Genomic DNA, 22,862 nt, shown 5'->3' on the forward strand with positions numbered 1-22,862 from the left:
TCGCGTGACGCTGGGGATGATGCCATCAGAGCGCGTCCTCCCCGGAAGAGACGTGGCAACAGGGCCAACAGGCGAAGGCATCGTCGTCCCCCCTCCCCTCCCATCCTCCTCCTCCTTCCTTTCCGTCATGGCCACGCCTCTTCCCCGGAATCTGTGAGGGGAATCCGTGAGTATCGGCGGACGGTCGCGCGGGGCCGGTAAATAAGGGCTAGGGCGCCGAGGGATCGCGTCACTCGGATGCCTGGGTTCCTTTCCTGGTGCAGGGCAAGACTCCTGGGTTCCTGGCAGGACGGGGCTGCAGAGCAGGGCGCCCGGATCCCCTTCTGAAAGAGGAGCGGCAGTGGGGCGATCACTGCTCCTGGGTTCTTCGCGGGGCGTGAGCGTCGCTGGATCCGGGCGGGGCGGCGGCTGGGATGCTTGGCTGGAAGAGATGACGACTGGCATGTGGGTGGGGGGAGAGAAAAGCTTCTGTGATTTTTAAACATCCCAGTCTTGAGGGTGCTTTCGTAGAGATATCTCCAGTGCACCTGGGACTAACTTGGGTAGTACAGTACTGTATTTGTGTGGGCAGAGTATTGCTCTCTCCGTGGGCTGATTCTGGTATAGCTCCTCCTTGCCTGAAAGATCAGGGAAATCAACAAGTCTAGCTTTCTCTGCTTTTGCAGCGCCATGTTCCTCAGTGTTACCTGCTGTGTTTTGGGGTGGGAGGTGGAGGGGAGAGTGCAAATGTTGGGGGAGCATTCAGATGGTGGCAGTGTAGATTCTGGACTCTGCTAGTGAGGAATGTGCAGGAATTGGAGCCAATGATGAAGACTTGGGGCAGAGGTTGTGTTTTGCTAATCTGGTACCTAGGATGGGTTGGAAAGCCTTCATCCTGGCAAGGCAGTAATCCCTCTTTCTTTCCTTTCCTAGCTTTCTTTGGTCCTGAGTTGGCACTGTATTTGCCATCATGGGGCTTTGTAAATGCCCCAAGAGGAAAGTCACCAATCTGTTCTGTTTTGAGCACCGGGTGAACGTCTGTGAGAACTGCATTGTTGCTAATCATGCCAAGGTAAATGGGGCCACTGGATTAAGGGTGGAGGGTTGAGACTGGGCTAGAGAGTTACCTTTTGCCAGGACACAATGTAATCTTGGGAAAGGGGGAAATGGGGATTTTAGGTTCTCGTCTTTGTGATGGGGTGTGTGAGAGGAACCCGCATCATTCAAGATTTTGGGCTATAACTCCCACCAGGGCATAGCTGTCAACCGTCCCTTATTTGGCGGGAAACTCCCTTATCCCAGCGCCATGTCCCGCTGCTGTCCCTTATTGATGATGTCCCTTAAATTTCCTGGGTTTCAAAGGAAGCAGCTCCTCTCCCTCCCTCCCTCCCTGCCGGCCAGGGAGGAGGGGGGCTCCAACTGTGTTGCTTGGCTCCCCGGCCCACCCCCCTCCAGCCTCCTCTCACCAGCCTCGGCCCCTGGGAGCCCCTCCCCGCCAGGACTGAGGAGCCTTGAGAGGAGAGCAAGGGCAACCATAGAGAAAGCAGTTCAGAGAGAGGAGGCAGAGGCGCAGGCAGGTGTTCCAAGGGCTAACCATAGAGGAGGAAAGCGGAGGAAGGACCGCAAGCGCTTCTCCCATAGATTTGTAGTGATAGATTAGCATAGATACTCTGATCTGTGGGTTTACTTTGGGCATTCCCCCCCCCTTCCTCCCGCCCCACCTGATGGAACTGAGAGCTACAGATGGAGCACGAGAGAAAAGATACAGAACTGCAGCAGCATCTTTGTAGCTTGGACTTCGTTTTGCACGAAAAGTGGTTGCTGCTTGTAGTTATTTAATTGCAGTGTTTCATCAGCTGGTGTCTTGAGCAGCAACCTCTGGAAACGAAGGGCTAAAAACCGGTGCTGCTCTCCAAAATTATCAGGTCCCTTTTAACTTTGCATTTCAGCTGGCCCGACTAAAATCCCTTATTTTGGCTGCTGGTCCCTTATTTTCAAATCTGGACGTTGACAGCTATGCACCAGGGTCACACGGGGATGGTGGGAATTGTAGCTCGAGGGCCACGGCACCATCTCCCCTTCCCTCAATTGTTGCTCTATGCTGCCTTTCCAGAAGTGTGATGAAGTGCCTCCTGGGCATTGATTTCTAAGCTGTTCAAACATTTGATGCAGAAGGGTGGCTTTTTGTTGCCCTTAACCTCAGCCTTCATTGGCTTTTTTTACTGGAGCTTGGAAAGTTGGTAGAGGGAAGAACCTAGAACCACTTCTGTATCAACAGCTACTAGGGCCAAAAGAGCCAGTCCATATGATCTCGGTCAGTTGTTACGATGACGAGAACCTGCTCGCCATCAGTAAGAATCAGTCTCACACAGAGATGGGTTGAAGAATTCTGGCTGCTTTAGAGCTGCTGCAGCACAGCCTTTATTGTGTAAAGTCAGAAAGATACAAAATACAAGGAATGCAACTTGTTCTCAGCCAGCAGATAAGGGCCATCGCACTAGACCACGCAGACGATCAGGCTATGTTACGTGGACCAATCATTTGGGACAGCACGAGCTATTCACGCGCTGTTCATGCTCCAAGGATGCTTTTAGCTATGAAATCACCCTGCAATAATAAGAACTTTGCTCATGCTCTTATGTACAAGCAATCATTTCCCCACATTCCGAGGTTTTTCCCCAGCTCTCCTGCCCCCTTTTATTTTTTTAACTTTTTGTCAATCTGTGTAAAGCTGCAGTTGCACAAATGATATCACCATATGTGATTTACCTGTACATAATAAAGAAATAGGGTTGGTTCTGATTCAGTTATGTGACTGTCTCCTTCCTTCAGTTCGACAATTCCCTAAGCACCCTCTTAGTAACACCTACTCTGCACCAAGTTCAGACCTCTCAGACACACAAAAGTAGGCTGTGTTTTCCTTTGGGGGTCTTACTAGACCTGAGCATCTTTAGAAATCTTTGTTATTGTTATCGTTATCATTGTTACCAATATCCTAAAACTCTGGTGCAACCACACTTACCCTGAGCCTAATTCCCTCTTGCCAAGCATTTGCCTCTCTTTTTCTTCTTCTAGTGCATTGTCCAGTCATACCTGCAGTGGCTTCAGGACAGTGATTACAATCCCAACTGTCGGCTGTGCAATACACTTCTCTCCACTAAAGAGACAGTCCGGCTGGTCTGCTATGGTCAGTAAAAGTTCTCTATGCTCTCAGGTGTGACATCCATCCATGAAGCTAGGTCTAGGCTCTGCAAGCAGTAACTGCTAAACTTAGCAAATCGTCCTCCTGAGGCCATCCAGAAAATGCCCCCTTTCCCTGGACCTTGAAATGCCACTGAGGCAACTTTAAAGTTGGCTTCATGCAAATAGAGAGGCAGGAAAATATTGATTGTGGAAAGAGGGTGGGGAGATTCCCCCTACTCCAAGTCTGCCAGAAACCTGTAGTTGGTTAAGGCTACTGGGAGGGGGAAACTACAGTTCCCAGTATTCATTGTGGGAAGTCATGTGCTTTGGATATGCTTTAGTGGTTCTGCCCTATCTGTTCCCCTGTCCCCATGAGAAGGTTCACCCTAACAGATCCCTCACCCCCGTTCCTGTAGATCTCTTTCACTGGTCCTGCCTCAACGAGATGGCCAACCAGCTGCCGAAGAATACTGCCCCAGCTGGCTACCAGTGTCCCAACTGCCAGGGCCCCGTCTTTCCACCGGCCAACCTTGTCAGTCCAGTAGCATCAGTACTGAGAGAGAAGCTGTCGATGGTGAATTGGGCTCGGGCTGGCCTTGGGCTCCCGCTGGTAAGAAGCAATTCCAGCATTTTTGGTTTTTGCTTTATTCTAAGGAGGGCTAATTGAAGGCATAAGAAAAGCTGAGTTGGAACAGGCCAGTGGCCCATTTGGTCCAGCATCTGTCACTGAGGCCAATAGAGCATAGCTATGAATGATTTGCCTAGAGCCTGCTGCCAGGTAGAGAAGTTCTTGCTGTTCTTAGCTTCTGGGATTGTCTTGTGAGGAGGAAAGTAAGTGATGCAGCAGTCAGCAAATCATCCTTGATGGGGAGGGGGAATCTGCAGTGGGCTGCTCATCAAGCAGATTCCCAGATGGCAGTTCCCTTTTTCCGTTTTCCTCTTGGGGACTGGACCAGTTCCATGTTTCAACATGTGCAAACGGTTCCCACTTGGGTAAATCCAGGGTGTTTGTATCTGTGGACAGACAGACATATCCATGGAAGTGAAGGGTCAGCTTCAGGGCATCTCTGCAAGCTGGAAGATGAACCTCAGCCAGGCCTGCTGGACTGAAGGCGCAGATTCCAGGGCCAGAGGACTTTCTGCACCCACTCACCCACTCGTACGTTTCTTCTGCCTGCTGTTGATTTTCCTAATTAGACTTAAATTTTGCTTTCATTCTGCTCAGATTGATGAAATGGAGACAGTCCAGGAAGCAGAGCCTCATGACACTGCAGACTACACATATTGGTCCAGCTTCACGGGTGAGTATTGCCAGAGTAGGAGGAGCCAGGCACTGTGACAGCTGTTCCGTCTCTTGGCTGCTGGTCCCACCCCTCTTACCCCCTCTGGCAGGGTCTCCTGGCATGATAACACAACTCCGTTTCTCTGGAGGCTTTGTGAGCGCAGAGCATTCAAGGTGCCCCACTCAGAGAGACAACTGTGCTTAGGAACTAACTGGGGAGGGGGCTGCATTTCGCAATTCCATTCCCATTGGGAGATTTCCAACCCCTCTCCCCCATGAACATTGCAAGCAGGAAAGTTGGGGAGAGGGGTTACCCTCATAGCAGCCAGAATCTCTGTGTTTGGTGGAAAGGAATTGCCATGGCCTCAAACTGAAGATCTTGCCCCTTGAGGGAAGGGGCATGGCCCTGGTGACCCTGGGTCTCGGGCCTAAACTTGTGAAGAAGTGTCTCAAGCACATGAACCAAGCCTGCTCTCTTCCAGCCTTGCCTCAATTACCTCTCCTCTCTTTCTCGCCCCATATCCAGTCCTCAACTCAGAGGAGGCTGTGCAGCAGAGCCCCCATTCGGCCTTCTCTTACGGTTCAAGCGCAAGCTTCCCCTCCTCCCAACAACAGCAAAGCATGAACAACGGGGCGGTGCAGGAGCATCAGCACACGGTCATCAGCATGAATGCTTTGTCCAATGACCCCGTCACCATTAATGCAGGTAGGCACACAGGTGGGGGACCTTTCATCCAGAGAAGGGTGCTGGTGGGGGAACAATACTATCTCCCCCACAATGGAACGTGGGCTGAGGAAGAGCATTGGGACCTCTTGCCTTTTTGCTTTTTGCCTTGCTGCTTGTGGCCCGTTCCTCTCAGATGTGAAGCTGGCAAATGAAATGAAATTGGCAAATGGGGCAAATTGGATTGTGGAAAGCAGGGAAAGGAGAGCTCTCCCATCCTACTGATGCTGCCAGTTGGCGGGCAGATATTTAAGATGGACAAAAGGAAGGACTTGGTACAGCACAGACCACACATAGTTGGTTACACGCCCGCCTTCTTCAGGGTTCTCCCTGCTACTGCTCTTTTGATGATCTTCTCCTTGTCTCCTTGGGAGTCAGGAGGGCAACCTCACCCCAGTAGCGCCCCTTGATCAGTGGCAGGAGCCAGAGGGTACTGCTTTTCAGTTCTGCAGTCCCCAGGCAAGCGGCAAGTTGGAGCCAAATGGTTTTCTGGCATGGAGGGCAAGGCAGGCAATGAGGAGAGCCATGCCTATGCCTGGCACGCAGGAGGTCCAGGGTTCAATCCCTGCTGGCATCTCCATTTAAAAAAGAGGATCAGGGAGCTGCAGTAGCAGCAAGAGGTGTTGGGAAGACCCTGCCTGCCTGCCTGCCTGCCTGCCTGCCTGCCTGCCTGGAGGGTCAGTTCTGCTGGTCAGTTTGTGCAGAGGCAGCAGCCCTTGGCTCAATGAGAGTCTGAGCTGGGACAGAGCAGCTTCTGGGATGCCCTCTGGGCCATCCTCATGCATATCAGGGTTTGTAAAGTGGGTTAGGCTTTTTTCGTGGGGGTGGGTGGCCTTTTCCAACCCATCTTCTCTATGCTATTATCCGCTCCTTTTCTGGCAGCCTCCTCGCCACGGAAAGTGTATGACACCCGGGAAGGCGGGGGCAGCAGGGCTTCCGAGGCTCACGTGGACTTTGACGAAGACAAGTACCGGCGGCGGCCAGCGCTTGGCTGGCTTGCCCAGCTGCTGAAGTAAGTTCGGAAGAAGCTGCAGCCATTCAGAGTGGGGCTGGCCAGAGACAAGGGGGCCTCCTGTTCCCATGGGGCTGATGTGGAATCTGGAAGGCTGGCATGAGAATGGTAGAGACACCAGATACAGGAAGAGTCTGGGCTTAAACTGACGGAAGGGTGGGAAGCCTAAGTCCCAGTAGGGAGGGGCAGGAAGCTGTTCTGTGGTGTGTATGCAAATGTGGGCACATACACACTCTTCTTTTTGTTTGTTTCTACCTTCAGGGGAGTACTGCCTTCACATTTTCAAACACATCATTTGGGCTATGATGTTGTACAGGAAGCCAAATTGAGCCTCATAGATTGAGCTCAGTTTAGCCTTGATTCCAAATATTTCTCTCTGTCTCATCATCCCTGTTCTGAATTGACTCATCCTTGTAATGTGGAGAGGGCTGAAATCCACCTAGCAGGCTGGGAGGCACGAGGTCTGTCTCTCGCCCCAAACTTCCCTACATTACCTTCTGGGTACTCGTCTTTTTTATTTGATCTTATAAAATGTTTAAATCAAAATATGTTCAACCTTCCAGTTGCTTTTCCCCCACCTTGGATTGTGCCACTGAAAGCAGGCACTTATTTCTTTAGCCTACTTATTAAGGAACTCCTTTCAGAAAATGCCTTGTTCCTTACTATTCTGTCCCTAAGGCTTTCCTCCTCAGCTGTGTCCTCACAGCAGCTCAGCTAATGTCTAGAAGGAGCTCACAGTGCACCAGTTTGGATTTTGTCTCTTCCCTGCTTGGAAGGAGCTCTTGCTAACACTTTCTCTCCTTCCTCTTGCTGTCAGGAACCGCTTCAGCTCTAGGAAGCAGCCCCGCTCCATGATGCAGAGGTTCGTCATCCTCCTCCTAATTGGTGGAATTGGTTTCCTCACCCTTGTCATCATCATGATGAAGGTGGGACGGGCTTCTGCCGACCACGACCCCAACTTGGACCCCAAGTTCAACCCACACATCCGGGTTGGGCAGGAGTGAGTGGGGGGGGGGCAGCCTCTTCCCTGCTGGGCTCCCTTCCCTGTTCTGGGCTCGCCTGCCCGCTCCTGGAGAAAGTTGGACTGAGGAGAGTCCTGGAATAGCTCTTTGGTTGCAATCTCAGCCCCTCCCAGGAAGAAGCAGGGGACCACGGCCACTCCTGACAGCTTGGACAAAGAGACTCTGGTGAAGGAGTCGCCCTCTTCCTTCTGTTTTCTGCAAACTCAAGCTGGGAACTCTCTTTTTGCATTTTGGGGGGCCCCAGAGAGCACCCCACCCCTTTCCTGCTGCATCCAAATGCCGGGATGGTCACAGGTGGGAGAGGCTTGCTTTTCCTGGGCATCTCCCCATGACACTACAGAGAGGAATAACAGTTCAGTGGTCTGCATCTGCTTTTTCTGACTACCACTCAATGGAGTACCCCCAGTCTTCCTCCGTTCACTGATGTGAAATGACAGCTGCTGAGTCAGCAGAGGAGCTCTCTCGCTCCCCCCGCCCCGTCACACACACACCAACCCCCAAAGTTTCATTGGCTTTCTTTTACTGAAGTGAAAAGCCCATCCTCTTGGCTCAGCTTTTACTAGCAGCTGAGATACTCTGTTTTGTTTTTCTCAGCTTTGATGTTCATAATTATAAAGGAACTATGGAAACCAAGCACTCCCCACACACCCCTGCTCCCTCCCAGTGCCCTGTAACAGTGTCGGTAAAAGAGTGGGACCAAGTGGGGGTGGGGAGGAGTTTCCTCCCTTTGACCAATTTGGGGTGGGAGAGGGTTTCAGTAATAGGCTTCTGCTGTTTCAGACCCACCTCAGTGCTTTGCTGTGGGCTACCTGAATTCCATGAACATAGGGAAGCCCTACTTCGATCTCTTTTTGGTCCTGGCAGGGCTGGTGCGTGGGGGGCCAAGCACTTTACCTAAGGCAGTTGTTTTTCCAGCACAAGGGTCTGCACCATCCCCAATAGCTTTCCTTAGCACAGCTGTAGCCCCAAGGAGCAGGTGCCTGATTCTTGCACAGCCCATCTGTGCCCTCTCAAGTGTGCACCTCTCAACAAGGCGTTTGCAGCTGGAGAGAGCACTGGGGAGGAGGGAGTAGAATCCCCCTTGCCACAATATTCTGGCAGTAATGGAGACATGGATAAATGGCTCATTGTCAGCTCAGCAGAACGCTGAAACAGCAGAAATCTAACTGAAAGCTGGCAGCACAAGTGGGGTTTGTTCTTCCTGCTTTAACAGTGCAGTGGCTGGGATCGTGGGTTCCATGTTAAGTTTATTGTGGCAAATGTGATGCCTGTCTACCATTATAGAAAGGACTGAGTTGGCCTTTGCAATCCCAAGCACCATCTCTCTCTGCTCATCCACCCCCCAGATCCCACGCTGCAGGGCTGGTAGCAGCTGGGTGATCCTCAGACCCTGCTCTTCAACTGAGAGGTGCTGGCCCCATTCATAGCAGTTTGGAAAGGGAGTGGGGCACACAAGCCTTCCCATGATCCCTCGCAGCAAGGAAAGGTTATTTGGAGGTGTCTGTCTGGCATTGCCCCAGCAACGTGACTGTGTGGCTCACTGACCACCTCAATTCTCTCTTGGTGAAAATACAAGACTTTATTACACCTGAAGCAATAGACCTGTTTGTTTGTTGGTGTTCGATTAAACTCTCTTGGTTAACCCGAAACTGTATTTGCTCCCTCCCTTCTTCCTTGGAGACAAACGGGAACAAGCCTGGGGAGTGCCCCCCCTTTTGAGAATCACTGCTTAGTACTGTTCCTCTCTGTAATCAATGGTGGCATAGTCCATGCTGAAGCGGGCAAGGAAGGCGATAAAGTTCAGGGCTGGGCAGAAAGGAGAGGAAGGCATCAGTAATTATTTCAGTACAAACACTGCTTTTTCCCAATTGAAAGATGGACATCTGAAGTCTGACATCCTCCACACAACCTAGGCTGATGAGTTCTTTCAGAGTTACTTGTGTGCTGCAGACATGCAGGCCCATTGGGAATGTAGCGCTAAACCATGGTTTAGCTCTATGGTAATAAGCCATAGGCTTGCATATTTCCCTTTTCCTTTCCGCTGGCATGGCTCCCATGAGGAAATTCGAAGTACCCAGTTTCAGACTATTTAGAATTCCTTGCTGCTTCTCAGTTTGGCGGAACTCTGGTTAGCTTAAACTGTAACCTGAGAAGCTGCCTCATACAGAGTTAGGCCATTGATCTACCCAGCTGAGTACTGTCCCCGCTCCACTGATTTGTAATAGCTCTCCAGGGTTTCAGATGAGGGACTTTCCCAGCCCTACACAGAGATGCTTCCGAGGACTGAACCTGTAACCTTCTGCATGCGAGGCAGATGCCCTGACACTGAGCTGCAGCCCTTCCCTTGATTTGTTAATAAGCCAGGACCACAGACCAACAACTTGATAGTGGCAGCACCATAAACCATGGCTTTGATCCTACATTTCAAAGCAGAAGCTTCCAGTCTCTTCACTGCTTTGGCAGAGGAGACTCGTTCACAAAGCACTAACATTATGCGAAGAAGTACATTGTGGCAGGGGAGCTGAAAGCGCTGATGGAAAAAAGTGGCTCCAACACAGTGGAGGGGCCCACTGCTTTGAAGCAAGCAAGTTTATGCGTTTCTGGGTATGACAAAATGTGGGATGGCTGACAGCAGCCTGGGAGGTCAGGGGAAGTTGAGCCATTCAGTAGGGAGTTTGGCCTAGAGGACTGGGTCTTATGTCTGGGAAGCATCGGGGAAATTACCCTAATTTGCACAAAAGATTCCAATTCAATCTTTCCCAGAAAGCTCACATCACTGGGCTTGAAGGGAGCCCCAGAATATGTGGTGGGTCCCCATCCCTCTAGTTCCCCAACTTGCCTTACCGAAAGATGTCATGGCAATGTACATCAGCACATCGTCGTCTGCTTGTAAAGTGTAGATCGCTGCCAGCAGTGCCCAGTAGAAGCTGGTTGTATGTGAGGACTGCAGAAACCAAACAGAAGGAGCAGAAGTGATTTGTCTTCAATGATGGAAAAGTGGGAGAGGGGAATTATCTCTATACTCTGATGCACTTCAGTCTGGGGGATTAAGATGGAAGGGGGCAAATAGGACACTTTTCTAGATGCTTATTGCAAACCCCCATTACATTTGTGGAAAAGTTAGCTTAGAATCCTAGACCACATACCCCAAATCTCTCCACATCCATTTAATCTGGAGTGAGTCTCAGCATGCTGGTCATATTCAAGAACTTTTTTCATTAATTTAGAATCAAGGTTAACCTTCCTGGTTTTCTATTTGCAATGCTGAATGCAGATTCAGCAGTGCATAAAATTAAGTGCACCCATGACCACCAAGTCAGGATGTTTAAAACAGAGACAGGTAGAAGGCAAGACCTACAGTGGGTGACTGGCAATATTTTATGTATTTATTTTCTTAGCACTATTTTTATAGACTGCCCAATAACAACAGAAACATTTAAGATATAAATGGCAAGGGCAAGAATATATAATGAAGAGTAACAAAATTCCACCAACAGAATTAAAAACATCAACCTCAAACTCAAGTAACACTAAGAATATTTTAAAACAGTTTTCAGGATTTAATTTTTGAAAGAAAGAGTTGATGGTGCTGGAAATACGACAAAGGAGCTTGTCTGTTTTGGCAGAGCAGTCTACAACTGAAGTGCTATCACTTCTAAATGACCATCTTATTCTCCTCGAATTTGTCTTGTCCCCTTTTAAAACTGTCCAGGTGTGTGCCATCACCTACATCTAACGGTAGTTAATTCTCTCATTTACCCGTAACATGAGAGCCAGTGTGGTGTACTGGCTAGAGTGCTAGACTAGAACCCTGGAGGCCAGGGTTCAAATCCCCCCTCAGCCAGTCACTTCCTCTCAGTCTAATCTACCTCACAAGGTTGTTATGGGGGTTAAATGGCAAGAAGGAGAAGTGTGGATGCCACCCTGAGCTCCTGGGCTTCTCTTATTCAGTCTTCACTGGATGATCCCACTGGGTTCTTGTATTGCAGGAGAAACTCCTCCGTCCACTTTCTCTACATCATGTACAAGTTGACACACCTCTCATGTCCCTCTTCAGTGCTTTTAAACCTAAACTAAAAAGACTCAAGCGTAGTGACCTTTCCTCCTAGGGGAGTTGCTGCATGCCCCTGATCATTTAAGTTGCCCTACTCCACCTCTACAACAACCTTTTCGATAAACAGTGACTTTGAGATTTGAAAACACAAATTAATGCCAATTATTTATGAAGGGACAGTGTGTCAATGTCCATCCTGATGGGTTTGGTACTTATGCACCAGAACTCATCCATTTTCTACAGTCGCAAGCACCACCAGGGAGTTTTTCTTGTGTAAGCCTCTTTGAAATGACTGCCTGCAAAATAGAGGAAATGTGTGAGAGAGACAGGGAGAGAGATAGAGCTTTTTACCAATAGCACTACGGTAAAATGGAAGCTCATGAGGTCCCCCCTTTGGGAGACGAAGAAGTGATACAGGTCACCAATGAGAACACCTGTGTGAATGATGAGCATAAGGATAGAGCCAATGGTGTAGATGACTTTGCTTGGGAAGGTGATAGTTATGAATGGATCCTTCCAGCTCATCCTCTCTCTGCCCCTCTGCAGTTGGCTGCTTCATTGATTTAGAACCCTGAGGAAGGCAAAGCACATTCAGACAGCCCAGCCTCTGACAGATGCAGATCCTGGCCTGCTGAAGTCATAGAGACCCAGAGGTTCCAGAACTCTTGGCCTGGGAAAAGGCAGCCACGGGCAAGAGAGTGCTGCGGTGCAGCAAGGCCCCTTTGGAAAGCCAAGTTGAAGAAGAATAAGGAAGAGGGAGTGGGCAACCTTGCAAAGTCCCAGGAAGCTGGAATCCTTGACCACAGCAAACTCAGCATGCCAGGCTGCTTTCCTCAAGCCTCACTTTCCAGAAGACGGGCAGAACTTTCCTCCAGATCATACAATGCGGGGTGGGTCTCTGGCACTAGGGCAGGCTGACCCTTAACCCTTTTGTGCCCAGGAAGCACCTCCTCTTCCCCTCCCTCCATGCACAGAAGCCGAGATCTGACTTCAATGTACCTGCCTCAGTGCCCCTGGGGGAGGCTAGTTCCCTTGGGGGAGAATGAAGAGTATGCTCCTTAAGGGGGGGCAGACCCTGCCAGCCCCCCTTCCGAGTCCTGTTCAGTGGAGTGGGGCCCCCAGGGGGGCGAGAGAAGCGTTTTCAAGGGGTTGTCCCTGTGCTGCTAGGCTGGGCGCTCCCTGTGTGCCTCAGGGTGGGTGGGGCCTTTTTTTGGGGGGGGGAGGCTCCCTCCTCTTTTCCACGGGCCGGCCTGGGAAGCCGCCGAGCGCTGACAACGTCGCCAGGCAGCGGCAGAATTGCTTTTCCCTTAAGCAGCTGCAGCAGCTGGAGGAAGAGCCGGAAGCGGAAGCGCTTCAACAAAACTTTATTAAGGTCCGGTCTCCATAGAGACGGGAAGGCCTTCCCTGCGCCCGGTCGCAACAAAACTTTATTGTTCCCGGAAGTGGAAGTTGTTGCCGTTGACCGTTGCCGCCCTCCCCTCTCCGGTCTCCCCATCTTCCCCCCAACTCCCACCTCACGGCCAAACACACACTCATACGCAGCGGGTCATGTCGGCGCCTCAGGCGGAGCGGGGCCCCGAAGGCGCGGGCGGCAAGCGGAGGCCGCACGGGATGCTGAAGCTCTACTACGGGCTGCCGGACCCGTCTGGGGAGGCCTTGGCGGGACCGGCCAGGGGGGATCTCGGGGGCCCCACCGACATCAACGGCCCTCACTTCGACCCGGAAGTCTTCCTCACCAAGGTGAGGGGGGGGCACGGACGGGCAGATACACCCTCCGCGCCTAGCAACACCCTGCCCACTGGCGAGGTCCCATGGCCAACCCTCCCTGGGCAGGCTCCACCGTCCCGTCTCGAGCTGGCCCGTCCCCAAAACTCACTTGTTCCGGGAAATGCTGCTTTGCTTTACCAAAATTCTGAACAGCTTGAGCTGAGTGTCTCTGGGCATGAGCAGAGTGCCTTTTGCCTCGAAGGGTTAGCATGTTCACAGATCCAGATTTCACTCAGCGCAGAAGATCTGAGGGTTCCTCATGGTCTACTATTACTGAAGCGCTGGATCTGAGAATAGAGTGCCTCTGGTAATCTGCAGAGTGGCATCTCCAAAGGATGCCAGACCTGGTGTTGTGGTAAAGAGACTAAGTTATGAATCAGCAAGTCCATAAGAGGATAAGGAGAGCATAAGGCCACTGGCCCATCTAGTCTTATTCTCACAGTGGCCAACCAAAGGGAAGCCCCCAAGCAGGATCTGGGCTGATAGGCTTATCCTCCCCTGTTTTGGCTCTCACTTCCACTCTGAATTCACTACGAGCCCGGTTTTTGAACCCGGAAGGACGGGGTATAAATAAAAATGTATTATTTTTATTATTATGTGTTCCTTGGTGTTGGCAAGCCACTCCCTCAGCCTCTGTCTCCCCAACTGCAATATTGGGGAGTAAAAAAATAATCCCCTTTTAAAAAAACGAATAACCCAAACAAGCATGCATAACGGCGGTGTGTTGTATTTCACTTGCAGCAGCTCAGTCACCTATTGACCTGCCTTATCCAGAAGTCAGTCTCTTGCTCTGTTTAGCCCAGATCTTAGCCCTGCAGCCGGTGATCCTTTGGAACCTAAGGCCTTCTGTACACAAAGCAAGCGCTCAATGATTAAACTGGGGTGGGGTGGGGTGGAGGAGTGTTCACAAGGATAGCCAGAGGAGCATTGGCCAAGTTCAGTTTGCTGCTGACAGCACCCACCTATGTTGTGTGTGACAGCTGCGAAAAGAATGCCCCCTGGCCCAGCTGATGGACTGCGAGACAGACATGGTGAAGCAGATCCGATCCTTGGACAGTGACATGCAGACTCTAGTCTATGAAAATTACAATAAATTCATCTCAGCAACAGGTAACTGGAACGCTTGGCGGGTCATGGGAAAGTTATATTTGTGGTTCACCTCCCTCTTCCAGTTTATTATTATTTAGTTCAGGTGTGGGAAACCTGCAACCCACAGAACTTCCCCACTCAGCCCTCAGTCTCCGCCCCATCCTGTGTGCAGCCAATAGCTTAAACAGATAGCTTCTGTTAGTGCCAATGGAAGAAAATGCTTTTGAAGTAGACTCTTCCTAACATTCTCATGTTCCATTCTTCAGACACAATCCGTAAGATGAAGAATGACTTCAAGAAGATGGAGGATGAGATGGACTGCTTGGCAGCAAACATGGCCGTCATCACGGAGTTCAGTGCGAGCATCAGCAGCACCTTGCAGGATCAACATGAGCAGATCACCAAACTATCTGGTGCGATACCACTTCTCTGATTGGTGCTAATATGCGACAAGGGTGTCAGGAGCCTGTTGGAGCTGATGGGGAGGGGGCACCAGTTCAGTGGCAGAACATCCACTTTGCATGTCGGAAGCTAACTGTTTAATCCCCAGCATCTCCAGGAGGAGCTTGTTGAGTGCTGGAAGGTGGGGTGGCACCAGCTGGGGTTTGGGGCTCCAAAGCAGCTTGCCTGCCCTGCTCTGACTTCCTCCCTCTCTCTTGACCCCAGGTGTTCACGCGCTCCTACGCAAGCTGCAGTTCCTGTTTGAGCTGCCGGCTCGCCTGACCAAATGTGTGGAGATGGAGGCCTACGGACAGGCTGTGCGATACTACAGCAAGGCCCGCTCCATTCTCCACCAGTACCAACACATGCCCTCCTTCCGGGGCATCCAGGACGACTGCCAGAAGATCATGGCTGACCTCGCTCAGAAGCTGCGTGAGAAATTCAGGTAGGCAACGGAAGACATCAGGGGAGCTGTTGCACTTGACTGTTTGCTATGAATGGGGCTGTGTTTGAGAAGGTCTTGGGGACTGAAGCAGTGGAGCCTGTGAGCCAGACGACTTGGCAAAGAAGGGTGGCTGCTCTGTGATTCTGCTGTACAAATTTAGATTAGCTTAACTGTTATGGTTTCCATTCGAGGAATCCTGACATTGGAGAGGATTCCCCAGAGCCCTACAGTTTCTGGGGGGAGAGAATGGCTGCAGGGAGCCAATGTAGTGCCAGAGTTGGAGTACGTAATGAGGAGCTGGGGTTCAGGTACACCACCACCCTGCTCAATGCAGCCCTGAAGCATGATGGGCATACTGGCCCCCTCACTATCTCTCAGCCTAACCTACCTTGTAGGATCGTTCTGATCGTTGGGAGGAAGGGTGGGATGAAAATGTCATTTAAGAGGAGGAGCCAGTTTAAAATCTGCAGCTCAGCCCTGAGACCCTTCCTTCCTGCCTCCTCAGGGATGGGGGCTCTTGCGCCAAGGACTTAGCCGAGTGCGTGGAGCTGCTGCTGCAGCTGGGCGAGCCTGCCGAGGAGCTGTGCGACGAGTTCCTCTCTCACGCCTGCTGCCGCCTGGAAGCTGAGCTGCGAGCCCTGGAGGCGGAGCTGGGCGAGGGGCAGCTGGCCACCCCGGCCACCGACATCCTGGAGTTCACCGACCGCGGCTGCAACAACTTTGTCAGCAACATGTGCCTGGTGATTGCCTCATACCAAGAGCTGTTTGTCAGCCGGGAGGGGGCCCGTGAGATTGCCAGCATGGCCCACGACAAGCTGGTGGCCTTTGTGGACGGCCTGATGGAGCGCTACTTTGCCCTGGTGGAGAGGCGCATCCAGCTGGAGCGGGGCGTGGGCGATAACTCCCTGCTGGTGCGGGCCCTGGACCGCTTCCACCGCCGCTTGCAGGCTTTGGTCAAGCTCTTGCCTGCCTCGCGGTCAGCGGCAGAGGGCACAGAAATCGTGGTGCGGGCAGCCAAGGAGCGCATCCGCCAATACCTACAGGCCCTGCAGAGCTTCTACCTGGACTGCTTGACGGACGTGCGCCAGTCCTTGGCCGCCCCTCGGCTCATGGGGAAGGACAGCCCCAACCTGGCAGAGCTGCTGGGCACCATCTCAGCCTCCATCCTCAACCAGATCAAGTCTGTGCTCACCTACGTCCACCTCTTCACTGCCAAGGACATCACTTTCTCTAACAAGCCGTATTTCAAGGTAAGGAGAGAGAGAAAGAGAGTTTGTTAGACTTTTCAGAGAGAAAGTTGCTTGATGGAGCCTGGAGACGTGATACATCACAATAAATAAAAATGCATGGGTGCGCATATGTAGAATTACATAAGGTAATCTATGGGGACACAAATTGTATGAGAGTCAAACCCTCTGTGGGCTTCACAACAAGATCCTTCCACTGCCACCAGAAACCCCATAAGAAACTCCTCCTTGGGTCCTGCTTTTGTAGGATGGACTTCTCTGATTGTGGAAGAAGCACCCCAGGATATCTCCCTTCCAGGGGTTAAGGCAGAGCTGGGTGTATTCAGCCTCTGTCTCTTTAGTTTACATTTTGGGATATTCAGCTGCCAGCCTGAAGCCTCTGCCTGCTGTGCGATGGGGCCCCATAGCTGCTAGTCCTCATGAATCCCTTCTCATTATGCCCCTCAACCACTTGCATCTCTGAAAGATCCCTGCATTGCTGGGAGTTGGACTAATGACCTTTGGGGTCCCTTCCAACCATACAATTCTATGTCTGAAATGAGGTAAGGGCTCCTTAACCCTTCTTCCCCAATGTGAACAGCTGCAGTGGATTCCTGACAGTTCAGCAGCTGGTGGCCCCATACTTGAACTGTCCCACATAGCTCCAGTCCTGCTATGTGATTTCTCTCTTAAGAAAAGCAAAGGCTCAAAGCTTTCTCACTGCCTATGAGCAATGGGCTTTGCCAGCATCCTCCATTTCAGGCATCTCTCCCGCTTGGTTGAGGGACCCATGGGGCGAACTTGGGCAGAGCCTCTGTCCCTGTTCTTGCCGGACAAGGAAGGGTTAAAGAGCCCCTTGGCTCCACCAACTCCCTGCAGTGCTGGCCCTGGAATCAAACTGTGGCTCATGTCAAGGCTGGGTGGCTGAGACTTTTTGCTGCGATGCCTCTAACTTCCCCCTGTGCCTCTCTTGCATTTTCCTAGGGGGAATTCTGCAGCCAGGGTGTCCGCGAAGGCCTCATTGTCAGCTTCATCAAGTCCATCTGTCAGACAGCCCGGCAGTTCTGTGAGAGCACTGGAGACAAGGGGGGCTCCACGCCCCCCACCCTGCTGCTGCTCCTCTCCCGCCTCTGCCTGGACTACGAGACCTCCACCATCAGCTACATCCTCACGTTGACAGATGAACAGTTCCTGGTGCAGGTGTGTCACACGTGGGAAGAGAGGATGCTGGGAGTCATTTCAGGCTTGGGAGACTTAAATGGCTAGGGTGGGGGGCAGAAGAGGGCTGTGTTTCCTTTCCTCTGCTCAGAACCAAGTTCATTGAGATCTGAATAAGGCCTCAGCTGTGCCATTATTCCACACAACTATGGAACAAACATAGGGCTTTGTTCCCTCTTTATATATACAAAGAAGCACATTTTAGACCCGCCAGTTTTCTTTTAGAAGCCAACTGCCAAACAAGAAGGGGGGGAAAAGCATTACGCAAGCTCTGTAAACAGGTCTTTAAAAAAACCATATATAACATAATATATAACGAAATAGCGGTAGCTAGAACTGTACATACTGTCCCATTTGCATCATCTCTCTCTGTGTGTGGCAGACCTTGCTGATTTCCTTATTGCAGAATATGGGGATTGCAGTATGTGTGACTCATGGAACTTTCTCAGCCAAGGGGCAGCCCCAAAGGAGAAATCCTGGCTAGCTTGCTCCTGGCCTTTGGAGGGGTCCTTCCCTGTTGAGCATGTTGCTTGGTGTATTCAGGTGTGGGGTGGAGGTGGGGTCCCCCCACCTTATCACAGGGCCAGAGTCTCTTTCAAGGGAATTCATCCTATGCAGAGTAAATGCTATTTATTAGAAATGCATTAGAATTGGATTTTGTCACTTTGGAAGAAGCTTGAAATGTAAGTATTGTGACCCCTGCATTCCACATGCGTTGGCTGAGAATGAAATGTGTAAACTGCGTTTCTGGCTCTGGTCCTCAGTGCCGCTTCTTTGATGCCTGTGTCAATTAGCTTTCCAGTCACTCCTCAGTATTTCGGTCACTGCATAGGGTGCACCTGCTGCTTCCCCACAACCCCAGGAAACCCCTACATTTCTTGCCTCCCATAAAACATATACCGTAATTCATTTCTCCAGATGTGGTTCAGAAAGATGTAAATCTCAAACCATTCAGAAATAAGCAAAGCCTATCCAAATATAGCCTGTTTAGTATTGGTATGGTGTAGCAGTTAACAGCGCGAGCTTTGAGCCAGGAAGTCCCTGGTTCAAATCCTGCCTCTGCTGGTAGCCTGTTGGATGACATTGGGCAAGCCAGTCCCTCTCAGCCTTTCCCACCCTCCACCTCCAGTTTTGTTCTTAGCGGACTGGTTCTTGTGGTGAGGCCTCCTTACGTATCTAAAAGCTCCTTGAGTTTTCCAGAGCCCCACATCAAGCTGCCAAGTGCCACCCTTTTCATCTTCCTGCTCTGCCTTGTCTCTGGACCAGGACCACTCTCCCGTCACCCCTGTCACTGGCTTGTGTGCTGAAGCCCGGGAAGCCGCCCAGAAGCTGCTGAACCACTATGTGAAGGTGCAAGGCCTAGTCATCTCTCAGATGCTGCGCAAAAGCGTCGAGACGCGGGATTGGATCACCACCATTGAACCACGCAATGTCCGTGCCGTCATGAAGCGTGTGGTGGAGGATGCTACCTCCATTGATGTTCAAGTGAGTGGGGCGGAGGAGAAAGGGGGAGGGGAGAGATTTCAGAAAACCACCCGGTTCGCCTGTAAATGGAAAGAGAGGGCACCATATGAGGAAGAGGGGGTTGGAATTTGGGGGTTTGTTCCTTTTTATCTATTTGTTTATTTATAATGATACCATGAAAATATCAGTTTCCAATGTATCTATATGGAAAGCACATTAAAATTTAAAATTGGCTAATTGTCATGGAAAAATGTATTCTTAACAGGCTACATAGGTTTGGCAGAATAGAAAAGTTTTCAGCAAACGTTGGCACAGAAGGCACCTGCTGAATCTCTAGTGGCGGAGTGTTCCACAGGCCTGGGCCAATGACACCAAAGGCTCTCTCTTTTTTATGTCAAATGAGCCTCTCCAACTCGGGGAACGACCAGTGATGCTCCTGCAGACTTTTTCAGTGATCAAGCTGAGATATGAGAGCTTTGTCAGTCCCTGAGGCACCCTGGACCTAAGTTGTTCAGGGCTCTGTAAATTAATATAAATAGTAAATGGGCAGCCAGTGTAGCTGTTTTGACAGTGGTGTCATATGCTGCCTGTTACAGGGTAGGCATGGGGTGCCAGGGGTCCTCACTTGGAAGACGGTGTTGTCTAGAAGTGAACAGGCCAAGTTCCCCAAAGAGAAGGGAGCTGAGGCTTCTATCTCCTTGGAATCCTCGTCCCAGGTGGGCAGAAGCAGGCTGAAGTCACTCAGTGGGGCCCCCTGACTCTTCCAATCTTCCTTTATTTCCCATGGGCTCACGATGGAAAAAAGAACTATAATGCCATTATGTTTCTCTCTGCCAAAAGTGCCCCAGCTGGAAACATGTTTTGTAATGGGTATATTTTACACAGGAAACAGAACCTGCTGTGGTTTGGCCTTCATCTCCCCTAGCCTTCCACCCCCAGCTGTCAGGGTGAACCTGTGCAGAGGCTCCCTCTCCATTTGAGTAACTGCCTCACACGTTAATCTCCCCACGCAGGTTGGGCTTCTCTATGAGGAAGGTGTGCGCAAAGCCCAGAGCAGTGACTCCAGCAAAAGGACCTTCTCCGTCTACAGCAGCTCCCGGCAGCAGAGCCGCTACGCGCCGAGTTACACACCCAGGTGAGCTGGGGAGGCAGGCCCTGTCCTTCCTGCTGGACGGGGAGTTTGAATCATCCCTAAATCATAAAGGAGCAGGCGGGGCACTGTGTGTATCTAGTGCAACCTTGCAAATTGGCCCCTAAGAGTTTCTGGTTCGCAAGAATTGACGCTGGCTTGCCTGCCATGGATACCTCGCATAGTTATTGTGTGCCACAGGCCCGGGTGGAGGGAAAGAGATGTCCATCTAAACCCCTCTCCAGCAAGGCAGCTCAGGGGCTGGGGGATAGTGTGCTAGTCTCCTGGGCACGGCCCTTAGCCCCACAAGCAGTCAGCCACCCTGTGTGAGCCTCATCTCTTCTCTTCTCTCCCCAAGCGCTCCCATGGATACCAACCTGCTGAGCAATATCCAGAAGCTTTTCTCTGAGCGCATCGACATCTTCAGCCCTGCGGAGTTCAACAAGGTGAGGAGCCTGCAGTGGCGTGCTCTGTTGTGCTTCCTCCAGCCAAAGCACGTGAGGTTGGTGGCCTCTCTACAGGGGCGCCTGGATCTGCCTCTTGGGGAGATGTGCATGCACCCCACAGGGAGAGAGGAGCCATTGCCCTTGCCAGCAGAGGATGGGAGTGATCTCTAGAAAGGGTAGCAGGTTCCTTTTCTTTGGTTATTGCTAGATATACATATCTTTCACTAGGGCTGCAGTTGCAGCCCAAACCTCATTCGATTACACCACTCAGATCAGGAGAGAACCGTAATTTTCTCAATATGTAGGGGAGGCGTCCGTTTGGGTTCTCCCTCTCAGTGTTAAAAGTCTAATAGTTCATGGAGCTCCAATCTGCTTATCCCCTCCCAAATTGCCTGATTCTCAGTGGAGCCCAGAATCGGAGCTTGTGGTCATCTTGGCACCTTTGCTGAATGAATCTCCCACCCTCTTTCAGTTTCTGAGCAGCGTTTGGCTGCCACCAGGACAGAGGTGAATCAAGCCTTTATTAAGAAGCTTGTGATGAACATCCATGATGAAGGTCCTTAGTAAGACCTGACCAGGATGGATGGTTAAGCTTGGCTGGTAAGAGCAGCCACATAAGTGCCTTTACTCTTGGGTCTTAGGTGTTCCCGTCTCTATTAGTTTTCTCTGTTTGTAATCTTCAAAATTGACACAGCAATGTGTGATTGGGGCAGGAGGGCGAAGCCACAGGCAGCGGCATTTGCCTGTTTTGTTGTCACTCCTAGGCCAGGTAGGTTGCAGAACATTACCAATAAAGCAAGTGCAATTTAAATGAAAATCATAGAATAAAAACACAAAACGGCCGTGCAAGGGGAAGGGAGGCACCCATTGACTTAACCAAAGGCCTGGCTGAAGAGAGGCAGACTGAGCAGTTGTCCAAAACCATACAATGATTTCAATGAGCACCCCCAGGGGAAAGTATCAGGAAAACATCCATTTGGGGGGCAGGGCGAGCAGATTTTTGGATCTTCAGTCTGCTGTCCATTTTTTAATCCTCTTCATCCTCTTCTTTCACTCAGGTCTCTGTGCTTACCGGCATCATCAAGATCAGCCTGAAGACGTTCCTGGAGTGTGTCCGCCTGCGAACTTTTGGCCGCTTTGGCCTGCAGCAGATCCAGGTGGACTGTTACTACCTGCAACTCTATCTGTGGCGCTTTGTCTCTGATGAGAACCTGGTGCACTTCTTGCTGGACGAGATTGTGGGCAGCACAGCCCACCGCTGCCTTGACCCCGTGCCCATGGAGCAGAGTGTCATTGAGGTCATCTGTGAACGCGGCTAGGGCACAAGGAGGGGGCCAGACCAGGGGAAGGGCAGCTATGTGTCTGCACTCTTGTTCCCTGCCAGGTAGGGGGAGAACGGGAATGTCTGGCAGGTGAGACCTCAAAAGATGTCAATGTGGTTGTGATAAATAAAGATTAACTTAAACCGTATTCACTGGTGAAGGCTATTTTGTTTCTGCAGCAACCAGGAAACTGTAGCTCTGGATAAAATTAAACCGTGTCAGTTGTTCCTTTTTGCATGATTTCATGAGAGCATGAGAAAGGTCCTGCAGCAGCAGCTGGGACAGGCCAAAGGCTCATCCAGTCCAGCATCCTGTCTCTGTGGCCAACCAGATTTGTTCATTATTGTTATTCCATTTATATCCCACTTCCTCCTTCCAAGGAGCTCAAGGTGGCATGCGTGGGTCTCTCCCTTCCTCTGGATTTTGACCAAACTAAGCCTCCTAGAACAAAATACACATCAGAAGACTTAGTTTGGTCAGAATCAGGTATACACTTCCAGAGTTAATGCTAAATACATTATACAGTGGTACCTCGGGTTACAGACGCTTCAGGTTACAGACTCCGCTAACCCAGAAATAGTACCTTGGGTTAAGAACTTTGCTTCACGATGAGAACAGAAATCGTGCTCCGGTGGCACGGCAGCAGCAGGAGGCCCCATTAGCTAAGGTGGTGCTTCAGGTTAAGAACAGTTTCAGGTTAAGAACAGACCTCCGGAACAAATTAAGTACTTAACCCGAGGTACCACTGTACTGTATCTGGTAAATGAGCCACCAAAGATACTAGAGGGCTGTGAAAATTTGCATCCCAGGCTTTTTAGACTCGTCTACCCATGTACTAACTGAAACCCAAGGGGCACATGGGTTGCCAGATGTGAAATATATTGGCAATATTTTCGGCTCTCCTATGCCACTGCTTCTCCAAACTGCTGAACTCAGTTCTGGGCTGAGTTCAGGGATTTCATACAGAGGACTACAGTCCTACATTACATGCATGTGACATGCACAAGCTGAAAGGGACACGCAACATTGAAAGCTTAGGCCTTTCATTTCTCCCCTTCT

At 50.9% G+C, this 22,862-nt stretch overlaps 3 protein-coding genes across 7 annotated transcripts; 2 read left to right on the plus strand and 1 right to left on the minus strand.

Moving 5' to 3' along the window:
* Positions 1-22: 22 nt before the first annotated feature.
* ZFPL1 (zinc finger protein like 1) lies at positions 23-8,851 on the plus strand. 4 transcript variants are annotated; one of them, XM_081893090.1, is made up of 8 exons: positions 23-166; positions 913-1,051; positions 3,055-3,166; positions 3,579-3,772; positions 4,388-4,463; positions 4,971-5,150; positions 6,051-6,180; positions 6,998-8,851. In XM_081893090.1, the coding sequence occupies exons 2-8, from the start codon at positions 950-952 to the stop codon at positions 7,182-7,184; spliced, it is 981 nt and encodes a 326-aa protein (XP_081749216.1). In that variant the 5' UTR covers positions 23-166; positions 913-949; the 3' UTR covers positions 7,185-8,851. The 4 variants fall into 4 exon arrangements, with proteins under 4 accessions (XP_081749216.1, XP_081749218.1, XP_081749217.1 ...); XM_081893092.1 differs by having other exon boundaries at positions 42-153; XM_081893091.1 differs by having other exon boundaries at positions 94-197.
* Positions 8,756-12,004, minus strand: TMEM262 (transmembrane protein 262). The gene is made up of 3 exons (XM_081893133.1): positions 11,608-12,004; positions 10,047-10,146; positions 8,756-9,008 (listed from the first exon to the last, which is right to left on the minus strand). The coding sequence occupies exons 1-3, from the start codon at positions 11,779-11,781 to the stop codon at positions 8,932-8,934; spliced, it is 351 nt and encodes a 116-aa protein (XP_081749259.1). The 5' UTR covers positions 11,782-12,004; the 3' UTR covers positions 8,756-8,931.
* A 6-nt stretch (positions 12,005-12,010) lies between these two features.
* Positions 12,011-21,951, plus strand: VPS51 (VPS51 subunit of GARP complex). 2 transcript variants are annotated; one of them, XM_081893013.1, is made up of 10 exons: positions 12,011-12,146; positions 14,004-14,133; positions 14,379-14,525; positions 14,779-14,998; positions 15,504-16,248; positions 17,209-17,424; positions 18,709-18,927; positions 19,920-20,041; positions 20,394-20,481; positions 21,540-21,951. In XM_081893013.1, exons 2-10 carry the CDS (start codon positions 14,034-14,036, stop codon positions 21,798-21,800), a joined length of 2,118 nt encoding a protein of 705 aa, XP_081749139.1. In that variant the 5' UTR covers positions 12,011-12,146; positions 14,004-14,033; the 3' UTR covers positions 21,801-21,951. The 2 variants fall into 2 exon arrangements, with proteins under 2 accessions (XP_081749139.1, XP_081749138.1); XM_081893012.1 differs by lacking the exon at positions 12,011-12,146 and adding an exon at positions 12,789-12,996.
* The last annotated feature ends 911 nt before the right edge of the window (positions 21,952-22,862 follow it).

This window comes from Podarcis melisellensis (assembly GCF_964234715.1).
Source record: "Podarcis melisellensis genome assembly, chromosome: 16".
Lineage (NCBI taxonomy): Eukaryota > Metazoa > Chordata > Lepidosauria > Squamata > Lacertidae > Podarcis > Podarcis melisellensis.